The 24,027-nt window shown below is 45.6% G+C and overlaps 1 protein-coding gene across 1 annotated transcript in view; it reads right to left on the reverse strand.

The window, feature by feature from the left end:
• Positions 1-23,337, reverse strand: part of LOC110509334 (protein Niban 2) — a 61,842-nt gene extending 38,505 nt beyond the window's left edge. The window contains exons 1-5 of the mRNA XM_036968295.2: positions 22,975-23,337; positions 9,441-9,571; positions 8,443-8,571; positions 8,132-8,237; positions 7,567-7,734 (exon numbers count right to left, since the gene is read on the reverse strand). Coding sequence (XP_036824190.2) covers positions 7,567-7,734; positions 8,132-8,237; positions 8,443-8,571; positions 9,441-9,571; positions 22,975-23,029 — 589 coding nt within the window. The 5' untranslated portion in view covers positions 23,030-23,337. The remainder of the gene's footprint in view (positions 1-7,566; positions 7,735-8,131; positions 8,238-8,442; positions 8,572-9,440; positions 9,572-22,974) is intronic.
• Positions 23,338-24,027: the final 690 nt, after the last annotated feature.

Raw genomic sequence — 24,027 nt, forward strand, 5'->3', positions numbered from 1 at the left:
TGCCATCTCCTTCAGGTGATGGAAAGCTCTGATGACCTGCCTATGTGGTAAGATTCAAGCTGAAGTTCAAAACAAATTTTATTGGACACATACACATGGTTAGCAGATGTTAATGCGACTGTAGCGAAATGCTTGTGCTTCTAGTTCCGACAGTGCAGTAATATCTAACAATTCCCCAACACACACAAATCTAAAAATGGGTGAATGAGAATATGTACATCAACTCAAGAAACGTCCTCACTGTCAACTGCGTTTATTTTCAGCAAACTTAACATGTGTAAATATTTGTATGAACATAACAAGATTCAATAACTGAGACAAACTGAACAAGTTCCACAGACATGTGACTAACAGAAATGGAATAATGTGTCCCCGAACAAAGGGGGGTAACAGTCAGTGTCTGGTGTGGCCACCAGCTGCATTAAGTACTCCTTCTCATGGACTGCACCAGATTTGCCTGTTCTTGATGTGATATGTTACCCCACTCCTCTACCAAGGCACCTGCAAGTTCCCGGATATTTCTGTGGGGGGGGGGGGGGGGGAATGCTGGAGGGTCATGTCAGGATGAGCCTGCAGGAATGGTACCATATGAGGGAGGAGGATGTCTTCCCTGTAATGCACAGCTTTGAGATTGTCATTGCAGGCAACAAGCTCAGTCCGATGATGCTGTGACACACCGCCCCAGACCATTGACGGACCCTCCACCTCCAAATCGAGTAATGTAAGATATGTAAACATTAAATAGGCATTGTTTAAAGTGACTAGTGATCCATTTATTAAAGTGGCCAGTGATTGGGTTACAATGTAGGCAGCAGCCTCAGTTAGTGATTGCTGTTTAGCAGTCTGATGGCCTTTAGATTGAAAAACAGCTCGTCTCTGTCCCTGCTTTGATGCACCTGGACTGACCTCGCCTTCAGGATGGTAGCGGTGTGAACATGCAGTGGTTCGGGGAGGGGGTGTTGTCATTGATCTTTTGCGCCTTCCTGTGACATAGGGTGCTGTAGGTGTCATGGAGGGCAGGTAGTTTGCCCCCGGTGGTGTGTTGGGCAGACCTCACCATCCTCTGGAGTTGCCGTACCAGGCTGCTCTCGATTGAGCATCTGTAAAAGTTTGTCAGGGTTTTGGGTGATAAGACAAATTTCTTCAGCCTCCTGAGGTTGAAGAACACTGTCTATGTGAGTGGACCATTTCAGCTTGTCTGTGACGTGTACACCGAGGAACTTAAAACTTTCCACCTTCTCCACTGCTGTCCCTTCACTGTGGATAGGGGGATGGTCCCTTGTTTCCTGAAGTCCACGATCATCTTTGTTTTGTTGACGTTGATTGAGAGGTTGTTTTCCTGACACCACACTCCGAGTTCCCTCACCTCCTCCCTGTAGGCTGTCTCGTCGTTGTTGGTAATCAAGCCCACTACTGTTGTGTAGTTTGCAAACGTGATGATTGAGTTGGAGGCGTGCATGGCCACGCAGTCGTGGGTGAGCAGGGAGTACAGGAGGGGGCTGAGAAAACACCCTTGTGGGGCCCCAGTGTTGAGGGTCAACGAAGTGGAGAGGGTGTTTCTTACCTTCCCCACCTGGGGGCGACCAGTCAGAAAGTCCAGGACCCAATTGCACAGGGCGGGGTTGAGACCCAGGGCCTCTAGCTTGATGAACACTATGATGTTGAATGCTGAGCTGTAGTCAATGAACAGCATTCTTATAGGTATCCCTCTTGTCCAGATGGGATAGGGCAGTGTGCAATGTGATGGTGATTGCATCATCTCTGGATCTGTGGACCTGTTTGGTGCGGTATGCAAACTGAAGTGGGTCTAGGGTGGCCGGTAAGGTGGCACTGTACTATTCTCAAAGCGGGAAAAGGTGTTTAGTTTGTCTGGAAGCGTGATGTCGGTGTCTGTGACGTGGCTGGTTCTTTTTGTTGTCTGTTATTTCCTGTAGATCCTGCCACATATGTCTTATGTCTGAGCCGTTGAAATGCAACTCCACCTTGTCCCTGTACCGGCATTTTGCTTGTTTGATTGCCTTGGAGGGAATAACTACACTGTTTATATTCAGCCATATTTCCAGACCTCTTTCCATGATTGAATGCGGTGGTTCGCGCTTTCAGTTTTGCACGAATGCCGCCATCCATCCACGGTTTCTGGTTAGGGTAGGTTTTAGTCACAGTGGGTACAACATCTCTAAACTCACTCACCGAGTCAGCGTATAGGTCGATGTTGTTCTGAGGCTGGCCGGAACATATTCCAGTCCTCGTGATCAAAACAATCTTGAAGCAAAGCTTCCGATTGGTCAGACCAGCTGCCTATAAGGCGGTAGGAGCAAGACGGCGTCGTAGTCTGATTTGCCAAAGGGAAGGCAGGGAGGGCTTTGTATGCATCGCGGAAGTTAGAGTAGCAGTGGTCGAGAGTATTACCCCTGCGCGTGGTGCAATCAATATGCTGATAGAATTTAGGTAGCCTTGTTCTCAAATTTGCTTTGGTAAAATCCCCAGCTACAATAAATGCATCCTCAGGATATATGGTTTCCAGTTTACATAGAGTCCTGTGAAGTTCCTTGAGGGCCGTCCTGGTGTCTGCTTGAGGGGGAATGTACACAGCTGTGACTATAACTGACGGGAATTCTCTTGGTAGGTAAAATGGCCGACATTTGATTGTAAGGAATTCTAGGTCAGGTGAGCAGAAGGACTTGAGTTCCTGTACGTTGTTATGACTACACCATGAGTCGTTAGTCAAAGCATGCACCCCGCACTTCCTCTTCCCAGAGAGGTGTTTCTCGGTTGGCGCGATGCATGGAGATGCCCGGTGTCTGAACCAATTCCGACAACATATCCCGAGAGAGCCATGTTTCCATGAAATGTTTAATTTTACAATCTCTGATGTCTCTCTTGAAGGCAACCCTTGCTCGAATTTCGTCTACCTTGTTGTCAAGAGACTGGACATTGGCTAGTAGTATACTCGGGAGCGGTGGGTGATGTGCACTTCTACAGAGCCTGACCAGGTGGCCGCTCCGTCTGCAGCGCCGTTGTTTTGGGTCGGCTACTGGGATTAAATCCATTGTCCTGGGTGGTGGTCCGAACAGAGGCTACGCTTTGGGAAAGTTGTATTCCTGGTCATAATGTTGGTAAGTTGACGTTGCTCTTATATCCACTAGTTCTTCCTGGCTGTATGTAATAAGACTTAAGATTTCCCGGGGTAGCAATGTAAGAAATAATATATCAAAAAACTGCATAGTTTCCTAAGAACTCAAAGCGAGGCGACCATCTCTCATCTTATAGACCTGGAGAAACCAAAGGAAAACACCAACCTCACATGGCTGAAGATCGCCACAGCATTCGACCCAAGGTTTAAAACTTCTTCACGATTAGTGGGTCCCCTGCGGGATGGTTGAGCTAATGTAGGCTAATGCTATCAGCAAGAGGTTGTAAGTAACAAGAACATTTCCCAGGACATAGACATATCTGATATTGGCAGAAAGCTTAAATTCTTGTTAATCTAACTCCACTGTCCAATTTACAGTAGCAGTGAATACCATGCTATTGTTTGTGGGGAGTGCAGTTTTGAACATGAAAAGTTAAACAAATTATGCATTTGGGCAGTCGATACAACATTTTGAAAATAAATGCAATGGTTCATTGGATCAGTCTAAAACTTTGCACATACACTACTGCCGTCTAGTGGCCAAAATCTAAAATTGTACCTGGGCTGGAATAATACATTATGGCCTCTCGTATTTCAAACATGTTACAATTTTTTTTTCTTTGTATCATCTTTTACCAGATCTCATGCGTTATATTCTCCTACATTCCTTTCCCATTTCCACAAACGTCAAAGTGTTTCCTTTCAAATGGTATCAAGAATATGCATACAGTATCCGTGCTTCAGGGCCTGAGCTACAGGCAGTTAGATTTGGGTATGTCATTTTAGGCAAAAATTGAAAAACAAGGGGGCCAATCCTTAAGGACCTGAAGTGCCTTCCCAGACCTGAGGGGTGAGGTGTGGGCTTTGGTTAGCAACTTGCTGAAGAAAGAGAGGCCTGCACAGCAACCTGATAAAGCAACCTGTCAGAGCCACCAAAGAAGAAAGCCGCCCTCTTGTTGAGTTCTTCTGAGTCTGATGAAGAGGAGTGTTACGTTCCCCAGTTTCTGTGTTGTAGTTTGTATTTGAGTGTGTGTTTCAGGAGATGGCTTCCTGAATTCTCCCCAAGCAGCTGATTGGTCAGCCCCATTAATGATTGGAGCTGACACCGCCCCCTCGTCAAGTTACAGCTGTATCCGATTAGACTCCTTCTGAAGCAATATAAAAGCCAGTATTCTGTTCAGAAGACAGACTGCTGAGATGATTGCTGAGAGAGGAGGCTGATGGCTATAGTATATATTGGTTGTTTCTCAGGCAGTTGGAATGTACTAGGTTAGTTGTAGATGGGAGCAGCTTTGGTATGTTCTGTGCGAGTTTGTTCTTAAGTTAGAGCCTACCTATTTGATGTCCTGTGTTTCTCAGTGGGATTGTGAAATTGGTTATAATATTCTGTTTCACTTGTTCCCAGGGGGAAAGGGGAAGGCACCTAGGGAGTGCTTAGGCAAGAGGCACACTAGGTAAGACCTGGGCGGACCACCCCCTGTATTTTGTCTAGGGCACCAGGTGGTGCTAGTTAGATAGGTAGTGGGTAGGTTAGATAGGAGGGGGACTTTGACATTCACTTTCTTTGGTTCCGTCCAGCCCCTTTTCCCCATATTACCGTGTGACGGAATAAATTCCTTGTAAACGGTACCACTCTCTCTGCCTTTGTCATCCTTACTCGCACCTACAGTCCCATACCTCTTTCACTTCACAGAGAGTTGAGTTGTAGCAGGGTGTTGCGTTCCCTCTTCACAGAGGCTTGCGTAACAAGGAGTCCATTGAGAAAATGTGTGGAGCGTTACAAAGCAGAGCCCAGCATCAACATGGAGGACTGTCCACTACATTGGTGGTCACAGAATGCAGGGACACACACCAGGCTGGCCTGCATTGCACAAATCTACCTGGCAACACCTGCCTGAGAGGTTGTTTTCACTCTCTGGGCATATCGTACAGAAGAAAAGAGCAGCAGGCTCGTTTGTCTTAGCAACTGGCTCAGTGAAAATAGGAGGACGACTGAAGTCTATGGTGCTAGGCTTATGTGTGGAATTCATGACATTGTTGGACAGGTTTATGCCCTTTGTTTCCATAGAGAGTTTTTTTCTTATAGCCAACCCTCCAATTAGTAATTGGTAGAACAATCATTTGGAATGGCTGAAACTTTAACTGTGTGTGTGTGTGTACGTACTTCAAGAAAATGTATGAGGGAGTAGCCCTACTGGGTGCATTAGTAATTGTATTGCTTGTTATGGTGAATATGCCATTAAAAACATGCTTATAACTCAATACGTAAAGATTTGTCCATAAAAATGAGTTACTTATCACCATATTTGAGCGAATTTAAAAAAATAAAATTAAAATTAAAATTGTGATTCATCGCAATAATTTAAATTGTTTGACAGCCCTCATTTTTATACATTCTGTATAGTATTATGCATTGTATTCTGTGATGTATATTATGTATTATGTACTTTTATGTACTGCTAACCTACAAAGCATTACATGGGCTTGCTCCTACCTATCTCTCTGATTTGGTCCTGCCGTACATACCTACACGTACGCTACGGTCACAAGACGCAGGCCTCCTAATTGTCCCTAGAATTTTTAAGCAAACAGCTGGAGGCAGGGCTTTCTCCTATAGAGCTCCATTTTTATGGAACGGTCTGCCTACCCATGTCAGAGACGCAAACTCGGTCTCAACCTTTAAGTCTCTACTGAAGACTCATCTCTTCAGTGGGTCATATGATTGAGTGTAGTCTGGCCCAGGAGTGGGAGGGTGAACGGAAAGGCTCTGGAGCAACGAACCGCCCTTGCTGTCTCTGCCTGGCCGGTTCCCCTCTTTCCACTGGGATTCTCTGCCTCTAACCCTATTCAGGGGCTGAGTCACTGGCTTTACTGGGGCTCTCTCATGCCGTCCCTGGAGGGGGTGCGTCACCTGAGTGGGCTGAGTCACTGATGTGGTCATCCTGTCTGGGTTGGCGCCCCCCCCCCCCTTGGGTTGTGCCGTGGCGGAGGTCTTTGTGGGCTATACTCAGCCTTGTCTCAGGATGGTAAGTTGGTGGTTGAAGATATCCCTCTAGTGTTGTGGGGGCTGTGCTTTGGCAAAGTGGGTGGGGTTATATCCTTCCTGTTTGGCCCTGTCCAGGGGTGTCCTCGGATGGGGCCACAGTGTCTCCTGACCCCTCCTGTCTCAGCCTCCAGTATTTATGCTGCAGTAGTTTATGTGTCGGGGGGCTAGGGTCAGTTTGTTATATCTGGAGTACTTCTCCTGTCCTATTCGGTGTCCTGTGTGAATCTAAGTGTGCGTTCTCTAATTCTCTCCTTCTCTCTTTCTCTCTCTCGGAGGACCTGAGCCCTAGGACCATGCCCCAGGACTACCTGACATGATGACTCCTTGCTGTCCCCAGTCCACCTGACTGTGCTGCTGCTCCAGTTTCAACTGTTCTGCCTTATTATTATTCGACCATGCTGGTCATTTATGAACATTTGAACATCTTGGCCATGTTCTGTTATAATCTCCACCCGGCACAGCCAGAAGAGGACTGGCCACCCCACATAGCCTGGTTCCTCTCTAGGTTTCTTCCTAGGTTTTGGCCTTTCTAGGGAGTTTTTCCTAGCCACCGTGCTTCTACACCTGCATTGCTTGCTGTTTGGGGTTTTAGGCTGGGTTTATGGACAGCACTTTGAGATATCAGCTGATGTACGAAGGGCTATATAAATAAATTTGATTTGATTTATTACATTTGTTGTTTTTTTTGTTCCCTGCAGCAGCAGCTAAATTGGGGATCCTAATGAAATACTAAACAAATATAAAAGTCTCTTTATACGCTCCGCAAGGTAGGGGAATACACACAAACACACTCCACATTTACTGTCATCGTGGGGAGGTGAGGGGAGTTTCACCTCATCCAACACCAATGTTTACTGTGTAGCACCCTGCGCTCACCACACCAGGCTGTATTCATCTGTACAGATCAAATGACTGATTGGTTAATGGAGCATCCTGTTTGAGCGGTTTACTTGAAGATGCATCGCGCTACGGAAAAAAAGATGGGGCAGGAACCTAAGGCTGGTTCTGGATTGGACAAGGCTTACTTACATTTATTAAATTGGGGTAATAAAGAATTAGGCCACACCCTGCCACTCACATGCCCTCCAGGACTCAGAGTAGAGGAACACCACTCCAGGCTCATCATAACCAAGTCATAACATTCCTGCCTGGCTGCATTTCACTCTCACTGATAGACCAGCTCATTGAGATGGTATGCAAAACTCTCACATAGCGACACACACACCCTGGTCTGTGTTGTGAACAATGGCAGTAAGGCAGAAGAGCGATAATTGGCCAGGGTGGAGCTGAGGGAGAGTCTCTGCGTTGTTCCCTACCTGTCATCCAGAACCATCAAATGGCTGTGTGTACACTGTTAACTGTGTCATGTGTTCACACAGCTCCTCACCATTGTTGCTGTGCCTGACACAGTCCTGGAGCACAGCGTGCCACTTCGTCTGCTCCTTCTCTGTCAGCACACAGAAGTAGTGGTGGCGGGCGTACGGGTGCCACAGGATCAGGGGGAACTGGGTGGCACCCTTGACAAATGGACCGCTGCCCGCCTTAGCCTTTACACCTGAAAACACACACACTTATAGTGTTCATAGCTTCTTCATCAGGGTTTTATTCACTAGTCACCAAATGGAAGAAAACAGACTGATTGCTAAACTTTTGCTACAGTGTGCCCTAGGGCTCTATTCAAATTGGTATCGCGGAAGTTCAGAGTTACCGCGCGATTGAAATTCAAAGGCAATGTCCCCGCATTAGCCGAGAACGCATTTAGGGAAACGTAACGCTTAAGCAAACCAGATTGAATAGAGCCCCTAATGAATACGGCCCAGCGAGCCACTGAGGACTTTACTACTTGATCTCACATTGTATGTAGTCCTGGTTCAACGACAATCCAACAGCGTTTCTCATGATCCGGCCGTTTATTATACAGTCAGCGGCCGTTACCAAATCGTCTCTCTCACCTGGCAGGCTGGTGCTGACCAGATCCAGGTACTCTTCCATGGAGGTCAGAGCTTTGTATCCGGCACAGTTGATGGTTCCTTTAGGGTGCAAGCCCCTCTCGTGAGCCTATCAGAGAGCACGGAGTGAGGAGGGGGTAGTTTCAAGGAGAGAGGGTGAAAGAAAATGAAGTACAAGCCGTTCAGAACCATCAGTCCACAGCTAAAGTTGTGACCCAAATGATTCAGACAAGCTGACTTTGAAGTTTGGTTATGAAGTTAAATGTAAAACAAGCAAGAAAATATATAGTTTCAGTTTTTCCGACTGCCCTCACCACTTTGTTCTCGTAGAAGCTAACGTCGTATGTGTCGGCCACGAAGACAAAGCGGTTTCTCCATTTCTTGTTCCCCTCCAAGTACTGGAACAGACCCCCAGAGAAGATAGAGTGGTCTTCTAGAGGATTCTACCACAACACAACAGACAGAGTTAGCGATAGGGCTATCAGGCTTTTGGTCAAAAGCAGTGCACTATATAGGGAATAGGGTGCTATTTGAGACTCATCCATACAGTAATGTCAGGCCTAATTCTATTTTACACACTGGAGGCGATTGAGACCGGAGGGCTGAAGTGAGAGCACACAAGTTTCGGATAGTGTTTACACAACCACACTTGGTTTTTACATGTCCTGTAGTAGATCAAAATACTGGAACTCAAACAGCTTAATCCCAGCAGAGGAAGGACAGAAATAAGGGGATGGAGAGAAGCTGGAGAAGAGAGGTTGTGTGTGCTTGGAAGGTGCTGACTGGCAGTGCTCTGTAAAAATGTGGTGCCTGTGCGTTATTCAGAAATATTTTTGGGGAGTGTAAATAAGTGGTTCTCGGTGTGTGTGTGTGACTACCCGGGGCATCACTCGGGTAGTGAGGAGAAGAGACGAGGGAAACAACATTCTTAGCACCCTCCCCGTTTGTTCATGTGTGAATTCTGCTCCACTTTCCCGCCAGTGACTCGATGGCGGAGACTAACACAGAACTCCACAGCACTGAAGTGGAGATGGCTACAGTACGCGTTTCCTATCTGTGTCCATCGCTTTTGACTGTCGAGTTTAAAAACACACGGCCTTGCACTCAGAGGATGGTGAGGAAGAGATAAAAAGGGGGGTAAGGAGGTAGAGAAGGAGAGAGTTGCAGATGGTGTGGGAATACAGTGAGAGAGGAACTGAATAAAATGGAGAGCTGGAGTGAGGGGGGGGGGGGTGACAAAAAAAAACCTGGCAAAACAGAGGGGTGAACGAGTGCAACAGACAGTCGTCCCCAGGCCGGCCTGGCCGCTTGCCTTGCGGTGCAGGAGCTGTGACTGAGGCCCTCCTCCCCCCTCGATCTCAAAGCGGACACCGTTAAAGAGGGCCACAGCATACTGCTCCTTGTACACATGGCCAAACTCCCCCATCACCTGCCTGGCACGAGCTGTGGGAAGAAAGACAGAATTTACAGTTGGAGTGTAACACAGTCACAGGATAGACAACACAATTGAAGAGCAACACAGTCCGTAAACACACCTGGCACCAGACCATAAACACAGCTGGCAACACCAATAGAATACATTTATGAGAAGGAAATATCCTGCCTGTTTGGCCCTGTCCAGGGGTATCGTCGGACGGAGCCAGTGTCTCCTTGATCCCGCCTGTCTCAGCCTCCAGTATTTGTGCTGCAGTAGTTTGTGTCGGGGGCTAGGGTCAGTCTTATATCTGGAGTATTTCTCCTGTCTTATCCGGTGTCCTGTGTCAATTTAAGTATGCTCTCGCTAATTCTCTCGCTCTGAGGACCTGAGCCCTAGGACCATGCCTCAGGAATACCTGGCCTGATGACTCCTTGCTGTCCCCAGTCCACCTGGCCGTGATGCTGCTCCAGTTTCAACTGTTCTGCCTGCGGCTATGGAACCCTGACCTGTTCACCGGACGTGCTACCTGTCCCAGACCTACATTGCTTTCTGTTTGGGGTTTTAGGCTGGGTTTCTGTACAGCACTTTGAGATATCAGCCGATGTAAGAAGGGCTTTATGAATAAATTTGATTGCTAACCCATTATGTAAATTGGAAATGACAACAGGTTACCCAAACATCACAGTCAAAACATTAAACACCGTCAACAATCACAGAAAAACAGCCAGAGACAGCGAGAGCACAGCTAGGCCACACAGTCACAGAAACGCAGTCTCAGCTGGCAGCAGAGCCAGAAAAGCGTGACACGTCAGTAATGTGACTCGGTAGATCACAGAGGATTTGGCTAAGAGCTTGGTGTAGAAGAGAAGCCGTTAGTATGAGACTATCGAAGCGGGCATTGAGGACAGGCGTGTAGAGGGCTATAAAAGGTGACTCTTAACTAGGCTCGGACTCAGACAGGAAAAGCAGAGAGAGACTGGAAGAGAGGGCATTAAACCCTCCAGTATCTTTACCACCTTTCTATCTGCCTTATAGGAAAAAGTCCAAGCAGTAAAATTCAAATTGCTCACCATGTGTCTTTTAAAGGAAAGTTAGCAAGTCAGGAGCCACATCAGCTTTCACTGAGAAAACACTACATATCATGGTGGTACAATCACTTCATTCTCAATTGGAACAGATATTGAAGATGACTTTATCATACCTTTTGTTACAGTCAAGGAGCATCAGAGCCTGGAATAGGATTGTGCCAAATGTATTGTATTTGTAGCAGACTACACCATCTGGAGTGAGGTTGCAAAACCCCAGTTATTTCCCCCCCCCCCCAAATTCTCATAAAACCTGGACATTTAAAAGTTAACAGAATTTGGCAACCCTAATACGGACAATCAAGCATCATGTTGTTGAATGGTAACATACCATGGTCTAACCAGAGTCATTCTTGAAAGGACTTCAACAACAACAGAATTGCTCACAGTCCATTTAGGGTTGGCTTGTGGTGGTTCAGTGTTCTCAGCTCAACGTGACACCAGTCCATGAGATGTTTATGGCAAAGGCGCCACAGGAAAGAGAAAGGAGCCTTTGAGTAGGAGGGCAGGAAGGAAAGACCTGACAACAAGATAAGAACCAGTGGAAGAGCCAAGGAGGGAACAGAGACAAGTAAACAGGGTTTATCCTGTAAACTCAAAACACACATTCAGTCACTTTCTGAAATGCCCTGTATAAAAACATGAGGGATCTAAAACAGAATAGATACTGAACGTTTAACATGTCTAATAGATGTTTCATGCTGGTCTAGGGTTGCAAAATTCAGCCAACTCTCAAAACACCCAGAAATTCTGGTTGAACGATTCCCAGATTTCCAGCTTATACCCTTCAGATTCCGGGAATCTTCCAAACTGGAAAGTTACTGACATTTTGAAAACCTAAAATCAAGACAGTTCCACCTACATAATCAATTATTGCTGGTCTACACAGATGATTTACATTTTGCAGACGCTCTTATCCAGAGCAACTTATAGGAGCAATTAGGGTTAAGTGAGTTGCTCAGGGGCACAGACCTATTTTTCACCTAGTCGGCTTGGGGAATTCAAACCAGCGACCTTTCGGTTACTGGCCCAACACTCTTATCCACTAGGCTTCCTGACGCCCCAATGATAGCCTCGGTGTGTCTTCATTCGAGAGAGTCTCCAATCAGAGACTTGGAAAGCTGCGCTATTATATGCCGAGCAGAGACATGGCTGGACGACTATGTAAGTAGAACTCAGTGGTTTGCTCCATGCATCGGTACGATCGGACAAAGGAGGGCTCGGGCATGTCCAAAGGGGGAGGGGGGCGTCTTCATAAAACAACCAGCGCAATGCTTCCAGTGTGAAGGAAATCTCAAGCTTTTGCTCACCTGATATAGAACACCTCATGGCATGCTGCAGACACTTATCTACCAAGAGAGTTCTCACCCGTAATCATCAGGGCTGTATGCATCTCTCTACAAGCCAACGCTACTTTAGCACTGAACGAACTGTATAAACAAACAGGAAATCACTCACCCAGCGGCAGCGCCTTTGGTAGGCGTTGACTAATGTGGGGAGACTTAAAACCGTTCTACCTCACTTTTACCAAACACGTGTCTTGCGCCACTAGGGGCGCTAAAACTAGACCACATATAAGGCCCTCCCTCATGCTCCCTGCGGGAAATCTGACCATGACCCTTTCTCCTGCTTACAAACAAAAGCTCAAAAGAGTAAGTACCAGTGACGTGCGCAAAATGGAAATGGTCCAACGAGGCAGACTCAATGCTAAAAGACTTTTGCTAGCACAGACTGGGATATGTTCTGGGATTCATCCGATAGCATTGAGTTTACCAAATCAATGACGGGCCTCATCGTAAGTGCATATATGATGTCTCCAGAGTAACTATACGAACGTATCCGAACCAAAAACCAGAGCAACCACTTACAAGAAACAGGACACATACAAGAAAGCCTGCTACAACCTCCGACGAGACATTGAACATGCAAAAGGACAATATAGGAGTGCGGTGGAATCCTATAACACCGGCTCATATGCTCATCGTATGTGGCTGGGCTTGCAGACGACAATGGATTACAAAGGGAAACCCAGCCGTAAGATACCCAGCGATGCCTTTTATTCTCACTTTGAGGAATACAGAGTCTTGCATGAAAGCACTTGTTCCGGATGACTGTGTGGCCAATGTGAGTAAAACTTTTCAAATGGTTTAAGACTCACTAGGCCGCCGGGCCAGAGGGAACACCAGGGTGCATTCTCAAAGCATGCGCTGACCAGCTGGCAAGTGTCTTCATGGACATTTTCAATCTCTGTGTCCCAGTCTGTAATCCCAGCATGTTTTCAAGCTGACCACCTTTGTCCCCGTTCCCAAAAATTCCAAAATAACCTGCCTAAATTACTATCGCCATGTAGCACTCGCATATGTAATTATGAAGTGCTTGTCCTCTCCCAGCTGGACAGGAGGGGAATTAACTATGTGAGAATGACGTTTAGGCTACAGTTCAGCGTTCAACAGCATAGTGCCCTCCAAGCTCATCACCAAGCTGGGGAACCGGCGACTGAACACCTTGCTCTGCAACTGGATCCTGGACTTCTTGACGGGACGGCCCCAGGTGGTGAAGGTAGGCAACAATATTTCCGCCACGCTGACCGTCAACACGGGGGCCCCTCAAGTAGGCTTGGGAGGTATACAGAAGTTTAATAAAATGTGAATATTTGTAGCTACTTAAGTAAATACCAACTTGTACAAGACGTTAGGAGATAAAGCAGATTGCGTTCTTAAATTTCACCAGTCACATTATGAAGTTTAACAGTAGTCCACATTCACGTTGTTTTGTTTACAAGCACACAACGAGAGACCGGAAGCCTCCTAACACACTCACTGTTGTGCAGCATGCGGCAGAAGATTTAGTTACACCCTGGAATTTTAAATGTTTGCTAGCTAGATAGCTTAACTATTAAGATAACTGTATAAAATGTGCTAAATGCTCTGCAGTTGTGCATTTGGTTTGCTAACTTAGTAGCTAGTTACCTAGCTAGCTAAGTGGTTAGCTTCTTGCAAAATCAAGCTTCTCTTGGTAACAGCAGAGAATCCCCTACTGGATCAAGTGCCTTGCTGTCTAATATTGTATTTGTGGGTGCAGCAAACTGTGTAGCATTTTAACTTTATGAGCTGGGATGTCTGTCCTGCAAATAGTTTGTCAAATACTGTACTCGTTAGCATTTACTATAGCAATTTACATGTACTTGTTAGCATTGCTAACCTGATTAGAGAGGTTCTGTGGAGTTTGGGATGGCACAAGGTCGATATCAAGATATGCAAAATGCAGCATCATGATGCATTTTGAAAGTTACACATGACATTCAAAACATTTTGGGAGTATCTCAACAATGGACTCATGAAACAAATACCAAAAGATAGTTTGTGTGTGGAGTTTTCCTTTAAGTTTGCTGATGTCATGATGGTGGTAGGTCTAATTAAATCACTGATGGTGATAAGACCGCCTACAGGGAGGTGGTCAGAGACTTGGCAGTGTGGTGCCATGACAACAACCTCTCCCTCAACGCCAGTAAGACCAAGGAGCTGATCATGCAATACAGGAGAAATAGGGGAGAGCACGCCCCCATCCACAGGGTTGTAGTGGAGCGGGTCGAGAGCTTCAAGTTCCTTGGAGTCCACATCACTGTTATTAACGTGGTCCACACACATCTGCAGTCATGGAAAGGGCACGACAGCGCCGCTTTCCCCTCAAGAGGCTGAAAAGATTTTGCATGGGCCCTCAGATCCTCAAAAGGTTCTACAGCTGCACCATTGAGAGCATCACCGCTTGGTATGGCAAATGCACCACCATCGACCACAAAGCGCAACAGAGGGTGGTGCAGACAGCCCAGTACATTACTGGGGCCGAGCTCCCTAACGCCTGATCTAGAGGTCCAGGATGGCAGAGGAAGGCCTAAAAAAAAAATTGCCAAAGACTCGTCACCCAAGCCATAGACTGTCCAACCAGCTACCGTCCGGCAAGCAATACTGGAGCATCGGCTCTCGGACAATCAGGCTCCAAGACAGCTTCTACCCCCAAGCCATATAACTGATAAATAGTCCAGGTAACCATTAATTAACTCTCTTGCACGGACTCTATGCACACACACACAGTACTAGTCAAAAGTAAACTCATGCAAGTTTTTAAAAACTTTTTTCTACATTATAGAACAATAGTTAAGACATTAACACTATGAACCATGTAATCAAGTGCTATATCAAAATATTTTATAATTAAGATTCTTCAAAGTAGAAACCTTTGCCTTGATGACAACTTTGCACTCTTGGCATTCTCTCAACCACCTTCACATGGAATGCTTCTCCAACAGTCTTGAAGGAGTACCCACATATGCTGAGCACGTGTCTGCTTTTTCTTCACTCTGCAGTCCAATTCATTCCAAACCATCTCAATTGGGTTGAGGTCAGGTGATTGTGGAGGTCAGGTCATCTGATGCATCACTCACTCTCCTTGGTCAAATAGCTCTTACACAGCCTGGAGGTGTGTTGGGTCATTGCCCTGTTGAAAAACAAATGATAGTGGGACTAAGCCCACTGGGGCGGCAGGTAGCGGTAGTAGAGGTTAGAGCGTTGGGCCAGTAAGCTAAAAGAAGCTAGATCGAATCCCTGAGCTGACAAGGTAAAAATCTGTCGCTCTGGCCCTGAACAAGGCAGTTAACCCACTGTTCCCAGGTAGGCCGTCATTGTAAAGAGTTTGTTCTTAACTGACTTGCCTAGTTAAATAAAAAGGTTAAATAAAAAAATATAAATTAAAAATAAGCCCAAACCAGATGGGATGGCATATCGCTGCAGAATGCTGTGGTAGCCAATGCTAGCTAAGTGTGCCTTGAATCCGAAATAAATCACTGACAGTGTCACCAGCAAAGCATCCCCACATCAACACATTTCCTCCTCCATGCTTCACGGTGGGAACCACACATGCGGAGATCATCCAGTCACCTACTCCGCGTCTCACAAAGACACGGCAGTTGGAACCAAAAATCTCAAATTTGCCCTCAGACCAAAAGGACAGATTTCCACTGGTCATGTTTCTTGGCCCAAGCTAGTCTCTTCTTATTATTGGTGTCCTTTAGAAGTGGTTTATTTGCAGCAATTCAGCCATGAAGGCCTGATTCATGCAGTCTCCTCTGAACAGTTGAGATGTGTCTAACTTGAACTCTGAAGCATTTATTTGGGCTGCAATCTGAGGTGCAGTTAATTGCCGACTTCTGAGGCTGGTAACTCTAATGAACTTATCCTCTGCAGCCGAGGTGACTCGGTCTTCCTTTCCTGTGGCGGTCCTCATGAGAGACAGTTTCATCACAGCGCTTGATGGTTGTTGTGACTGCACTTGAAGAAACTTTCAAAGTTCTTGAAATTTGTTGTATTGATTGACCTTCATGTCTTAAAGTAATGGACTGTCGTTTCTCTTTGCATATTTGAGCTGTTCTTGCCATAATATGGCCTTGGCCTTTTACCAAATAGGGCTATATTCTGTATACCACCTCTACCTTGTCACAACACAACTGAATGGCTCAAATGGATTAAGGAAATAAATTCCACAAATTAACTTAAGGCACATCCGTTAATTGAAGTGCATTCCAGGTGACTACCTCATGAAGCTGGTTGAGAGAATGCCAAGTATGTGCAACGCGATCATCAAGCCAAAGGGTGGCTACTATTTTGATTTAATTAACACGTTTTGGTTACTACATGACTCCATATGTGTTATTTAATAGTTTATGTCTTCACTAGTATTTAAAAAGTAGAAAATAGTACAAATAAACAAAACACTTGAATGAGTAGGCGTGCTCAAACATTTGACTGGTACTTTACACACCACGCATACCGACAACAAACACGCACACTCACCTGCTTCTGCAAATCTGTTTTTTTATTTTACTCTTATTATCTATCCTGATGCCTAGTCACGTTGCCTTGCCTTCATGTACACATCTACCTCAAACACACAAAAGTGAGTGAACACCCCTTCAAATTAGTGGATTCGGCTATTTCACCCACAGGATGGCACCGAAGAACCTGGCTGACGTTTTGCATTCTCCCAACCAAATTGTGCTATTTTTTTTTTTTAACTTATTGTCTACATTCCAACTAGTCAGTAGGTAAAATTTCTGCCTTGGTAGAGCTGCCCCGATCAATTGTAAGTGCTGGTACTGTAAAGTGGAAACGTCTAGAAGTAACAACGGCTCAGCCGCGAAGTTGTAGGCCACGCAAGCTCACAGAACGGGACCGCCGAGTGCTGAATGGGCAGCACGTAAAAATCATCTGTCCTTGGTTGCAACACTCACTAACGTCAGCACAAGAATGGATCGTCTGGAATTTCATGAAATGGGTTTCCATGGCCGAGCAGCCGCACACAAGCCAAAGATCACCATGCGCAATGCCAAGCGTTGGCTGGAGTGGTGTAAAACTTGCCTCCATTGGACTCCGGAGCAGTAGAAACGCTTTCTCTGGAGTGATGAATCACGCTTCCCCATCTGGCAGTCCGACGGACGAATTTGAGTTTGTCGGATGCCAGGAGAATGCTACGTGCCCAAATGCATAGTGACAACTTTAAAGCTTGGTGGAGGCGGAATAATGGTCTAGGGCTGTTTTTCATGGTTTGGGCTTGGTGACTTAGTTCCTGTTTAAGCGTAATAATGCCCTATGCACAAAAGCAAGATCTATACAGAAATAGTTTGTCGAGATCGGTGTGGAAGAACTTGACTGGTCTGCACAGAGCCCTGACCTCAACCACCATGACAGCATAATAATTACACAGGTGCACCGTGTGCTGCGGACAAACGGTCACTCAAATGTGCAGTTGTCACAACAATGCCACAGATGTTTCAAGTTGAGGGACCATGCAATTGGCATGCTGACTGCAGGAATGTCCACAAGAGCTGTTGCCAGAGAATTTCATGTTAATTTCTCTACCATAAGCCACCACCAATGTTGGTTTAGAGAATGTAGTACATCCAACTAGCCTCACAAATGCAGACCACGTATGGCATTGTGTGGGCAGCAGTTTGCTGATGTCAACGTTGTGAACAGAGTGCCCTATGATGGTGGTAAGGTTATGGTATGGGCAGGCATAAGCCACAGACAACGAACACAATTGCATTTTAAATTGATGGCAATTTGAATGCCATTCATCCACCGCCACCACCACCTCACATTTCAGCATAATGCCCCAGCTCTTCCTTGGCCTGCATACTCACCAGACATGTCACACATTGAGCATGTTTGGGATGCCCTGGATCGACTTTTAAAACAGCATGCCAGTTCCCGCCAATATCCAGCAACTTCGCACAGCCATTTAAGATAAGTGGGACAACATTTCACAGGCCAGTCAACAGCCTGATCAACTCTATGTGATGGAGATGTGTAAACCCCAATTTTATGAGATCCAATTGCAATCTTGTTTCATCGCTGCAACTCCCCATTGGACTCGGAAGAGGTGAAAGTCGAGTCACGCGTCCTCCAAAACATGACCCACCCAACTGCACTTCTTAACACCTGCCCGCTTAACCCGGAAGCCAGCCGAACCAATGTGTCAGAGGAAATACTATTCAAATGAAGTCAGCCTGCAGGCATCCTGACTCCTGGTCACGGCCGGTTGTGAGACCGCCTAGGATCCGAACCCGGGTCTGTATGGACACCTCAAGCACTGCGTTAGACCATTGAGTCACTTGGGAGTCCCCGGACTGGTTCTGATCCACACCCCTACCTTTTTTTTTTTGAAGGTGTCTGTGACCAACATATGCATATCTATGTTCACAGTCATGTGAAATCCATTGATTAGGTCCTAATGAATTTATTTAAAATTGACTGATTTCCTCATATGAACTATAACAGTAAAATCTTTTAAATTGTTGCGTTTATATTTTGTTCAGTATATTTCATTCACATACTGCACTTCCGACAGGCTGGGTTAGTGTGCCAAAGCCACTCTCACAAGGAGTTAGGTCAAATTACACACTTCCCCACTGGAATGAAGGCACGGCTTGACGGACAGTCTGCAGCAGACTAAACTGGTGGAGATTTGATTACACTCAAGGCCTAAGTTATGAAACTGTATGCCCTGTCATCTAGAGTCCAATTCAAACCTGGCTTTGATTGCATCAGATCAAAGATCAAAGGAGCAGTCTGGGGGTTAGATGGACAGCATCCCCACCTACCTCCAGCATGCATGCATATATACGCTCAAAAAATAAAGGGAACACTAAAATAACACATCCTAGATCTGAATTAATGAAATATTCTTATTAAACACTTCCTTACATAGTTGAAATCACACAAAAATTATCAATGGAAATCAAATTTATCAACCCATGGAGGTCTGGATTTGGAGTGACACTCAAAATTAAAGTGGAAAACCACACTACAGGCTGACCCAACTTTGATGTAATGTCCTTAAAACAAGTCAAAATGAGGCTCAGTAGGGTGTGTGGCCTCCACATGCCTGTATGACCTCCCTACAACGCCTGGGCATGCTCCTGATGAGGTGGCAGATGGTCTCCTGAGGGATCTCCTCCCAGACCTGGACTAAAGCATCCGCCAACTCCTGGACAGTCTGTGGTGCAACGTGGCGTAACGTGGCGTTGGTGGATGGAGCGAGACATGATGTCCCAGATGTGCTCAATTGGATTCAGGTCTGGGGAACGGGCGGGCCAGTCCATAGCATCAATGCCTTCCACTTGCAGGAACTGCTGACACACTACAGCCACATGAGGTCTAGTATTGTCTTGCATTAGGACGAACCCAGGGCCAACCGCACCAGCATATGGTCTCACAAGGGGTCTGAGGATCTCATCTCAGTACCTAATGGCAGTCAGGCTACCTCTGGCGAGCACATGGAGGGCTGTGCGGCCCCCCAAAAAATGACACCCCACACCATGACTGACCCACCGCCAAACCGGTCATGCTGGAGGATGTTGCAGGCAGCAGAACGTTCTCCATGGCGTCTCCAGACGGTCACGTCTGTCACATGTGCTCAGTGTGAACCTGCTTTCATCTGTGAAGAGCACAGGGCGCCAGTGGCGAATTTGCCAATCTTGGTGTTCTCGGCAAATGAAAAACGTCCTGCACGGTGTTGGGCTGTGAGCACAACCCCCACCTGTGGACATCAGGCCCTCATACCACCCTCATGGAGTCTGTTTCTGACCATTTGAGCAGACACATGCACATTTGTGGCTTGCTGGAGGTAATTTTGCAGGGCTCTGGCAGTGCTCCTACTCGCACAAAGGCGGAGGTAGCGGTCCTGCTGCTGGGTTGTTGCCCTCCTACGGCCTCCTCCACACCTCCTGATGTACTGACCTGTCTCCTGGTAGCGCCTCCATGCTCTGGACACTACGCTGACAGACACAGCAAACCTTCTTGCCACAGCTCGCATTGATGTGCCATCCTGGATGAGCTGCACTACCTGAGCCACTTGTGTGGGTTGTAGACTCAGTCTCATGCTACCACTAGAGTGAAAGCACCGCCAGCATTCAAAAGTGACCAAAACATCAGGCAGGAAGCATAGGAACTGAGAAGTGGTCTGTGGTCCCCAACTGCAGAACCACTCCTTTATTGGGGGTGTTGCTAATTGCCTATAATTTCAACCTGTTGTCTATTCCATTTGCACAACAGCATGTGAAATGTATTGTCAATCAGTGTTGCTTCCTAAGTGGACAGTTTGATTTCACAGAAGTGTGATTGACTTGGAGTTACATTGTGTTATTTAAGTGTTCGCTTTATTTTTTTGAGCAGTGTATATATATTAGAGCGAGAGGTACAGTAGTCAGAATGCATTGAACATTAGCCTTCCTGTTTCTGTTGTTTGCAGACTGTTGAACTCTTTACAGATGAAAACTAGACTGACTGGAACACTCCTGCAGCTTGAATGGTATGCACGGTCACTGGGTAGGTCTACTGTATTGTATGTACTAGGGGATGAGGGAGTGATGGACTAAGGTCAAGCAGTTCACTGACAACTGATTAACACAAGTCTAGGAGTAGGAAAGAAAACAGGTGTGTGTGTGTGTCAGCTGCTGAGAATGTACCTTGCCAGCAAATGTGCAGGCATCCCCCAGTACAGCTAACTATTCCAAACAGTATACTCCCCATGGACAAGAGCTGACTAACCACTCCTCCCACCCACACCCAAACAGGGCTGTCACCTTTAGCAGTTGGTTGGGTCGTGTTTGTGAAATAGACAAAAGGTATAAAATGAAACTGAGATATGAATTAAAAGGCATGTAGAAAGAAAGTCATATAGACAGAATGGGGGGGTGGGGGGGGGGGGGGGTTACTTCCCATTCTACTGTGTGAGAACCAGACTGGCTTTCTGTTCATTAATACCAAGGCATGTTCTTACCTGCTTTTTCTTCTGTACTTACTTGCTTCTCTCTTTCCTTCTGAAACTGCAGCTTTGGACATCTTTAGAAGCTACAGCTACCGTCTGGTTTCTGCCCTCGCTCTTTACCAGACTAAAATACAGTCAGACTTATGAGTGGAGGAAGGGTTCACTATTATATCAACTGGCTAGGCTTTATTTTTTTTAGTATTAGGTAGTGTGTATATTACTATGAACAGTGACGTACTATACTCTTGCAGTAGTAGGGAAATAATTGGCCTACTTTAGCCCGGTTTATACCTGGTGCTAACTAGCATCCTTCGTCCTGATCTTGTCCACGTTCTGATTGTGCCCACGTTTTTACAAGTGGAGATCATTAAAAAGATGCATCGTAATGTGATTGTGAACAGTTCTTCCTGACCACCTCTGGAGGAAGTCAGGGACCTATTATATCTGGATATCGATCGAGTGTAAAACGATCTGGATGGTCAAGCCATTTAAATTAATCATTATACCCGCCTCTAACATCATTGACAGGAAGCACCAATGACTTATGGCATTAATAATGGTCTTAAACCAAATAAATTCATGTTAGCTTGAAATAATATATCTCATATTTATATACAGGGAGGTACCTGGAAATCTGGTCACAATGCAGACAAAGTGGACGGATAAGAGACATTTTAATACCATGATCAGATAGTGATTAGATCATATTGATCAGATCAAAAAAAAAACGATGTTACTGCAAGGTGTAAACGAGGCTCCTTTTGCTTGTGATGACATTCTGAGAGCCTCACTAGAAGTTGCTTGCCGTTTGCGACAGACCCGTCACTTCCACAGATCTGACTGAAGTAGTAGTGTTTACAGCACATAGCTGGCGTTCACCTTCTCAAGAAGCAGCAGTGTCAGAGTTGATACCTCATGTTCCCGGGAAAGACTCCCCTAGGAGAGGTTCCATCCCAAAATGGCACACTATTTCCTATATAGGGCACTACTTTTGAACAGAGCCCTACGGGCTCTGGTCAAAAGTAGTGAACTGGAGAATAGGGTGCCAATTGGGATTAATCCATTCTTATGTGGAGAGACCACAGATGTCTGTAAATCTGCCTATTCTCTGGATGACAAGTCTTATAGGAGGCACAAACACAGACATTCATGGTGGAGAGAACCAATTGTAATCAGGAATGAGGGTGAGTCTGGGGGGAAAGTGGCATACATTGTTTCCAGCCACAACCAGACACATCCTGGATTCTGAGGTCAGAACCCCAGACTGAGTGGTTAGCTATGGAAAACACAAGATTGGAGTAGCCTGATCAGACCTCACTTCACCCAAGCAAATGTACATCAACAGGGTTGAATTGTGGACTGGTTCAGTGAATCACAAGTAGCCCAAATAGGCCTACCCTCATTCCAGCTCTCACCCTTGTTGACCTTTCAGAAGGACACATTTCAACATGAGAAGTTAGCAGACCAATGCTCAAGCAATAGTATATAACTTCGACGAGAGAGATTGCATTCCTCAAACCTAAATAGTTCAGTTCATGTGACAGTTTAGCCTGCACTGCTCCCTAAATTGACAAAAAATATCCTGTGGGAGTGAGAGGTTGGGCAATACATGCTTTAAATAGACTTCTGTATGGGCCAAACTAGTGCACTAACATTATGATCAAGCCGCCTGTCATTGGGAAAGCAGTTATTATCTCTGGGAAATAAGAACTTCCACTTTGGGCTTGCTTCAAGCAGGGGGAGGGAGACTGACTGTTCTAAATGTACTTCAGCTGAGGGTTATGCGCGGCAATTTGACATTCTGTAACATTCTGTAATTTGAAACATTTGTAGCCTAACTTTCGAGGGATGCTGACTGTCGAGTTAAGTTTCCGGTGAGTGTGGAAGGACGTGTCGCTTTAAATCAATTGTCTTGTACCCCTCTTCACATTTTACGCAAATTAGGCAGCAACTCACAAGAGGGAAATTAGTGGGAAATTCAATTTCCACGAGTTCAGTTGTCATGAGAAGGGAGAGCTTACCTGTAATCATCTCTCGCTTGCCCTCGTCCAGGTGAGTGGAAATAACATCCCCCATGGCGACACCCCCTTGGTGAACTAACAACAATCCCCGACGAACGCGACCCCAAGAGAAGGGGCAAGAGAGGCGCGTTGGCCAATATCAAGGACAATATCTGAAACTGGGTGATAAAGAAAAACACTAGCCTACTGCGTAACACTTTGCCCTCCCCCGAAACGACCCCACATTCAATGTTTAAACGCAAGTTGGTCGCTTATCCTCCAGAAAACCTGTGTCGACAGAAAGTGGTGGAAGAGCGTTTAGTGTTGTACCTCGTCTGGACTAAATGTAACATTAGAGTGGGCTCGTTCATTCTGACAAGACACACCCTCTGAAACTCATAATTGTTCAACGTGTTCAGCCTCCATTCAATGTCATGGGTGTGGCTTTCAAATTAATCTTCTGGGCCCAGTTTTTTTTAATTATTATCTGGATTTCGCCTATCGGATCAGATTAAATGCATAGAAAAGTAATGAATAGAACGGATGAATCATTGTCTTAATTAATTATATTTCTATGCATTTAATCAGATCAGATATCCTGCAATCCGATAGTATTACATTTTAGAATTGGGTTTTTCAAAACTGAAATTAGATTCTGATCCTCCGTATAGGTATTTGGATTTGGTAATCCAATTTGACTTCAAATCAAGGTTAAATGCTGTTTTTACGTTTTTCAAAGGTGATAAATATAGTTTTGGGGCTGAAAATCAGGATTATTTTATTCCACTGGAAAGGTGGATTTATAAAGGTGAAAGGCTCTACAACCAATAAATATCAATGTAATTTGGGTGACAAGGCTTAGAAAACTTTCTTACATCTGAAAACTAAAGGTGAATTATGTTAAATTGACCGCAGTATAGGCATGTAGTCAGTTGTTATATTGAGAAGTGTGTACTTACTTATAAATGATATGCAGGCTCTATTACTTTTAATCTAGGTACCTTTATTCATGTAGTTTAGTCATTTATTTTTCCCTATGACAGTGTAGTAGTACCCAAACCTATCCAGTAGATG

Source organism: Oncorhynchus mykiss, chromosome 29 (assembly GCF_057628025.1).
Source record: "Oncorhynchus mykiss isolate SJ-2025 chromosome 29, ASM5762802v1, whole genome shotgun sequence".
In the NCBI taxonomy this organism is placed as follows: Eukaryota; Metazoa; Chordata; class Actinopteri; order Salmoniformes; family Salmonidae; genus Oncorhynchus; species Oncorhynchus mykiss.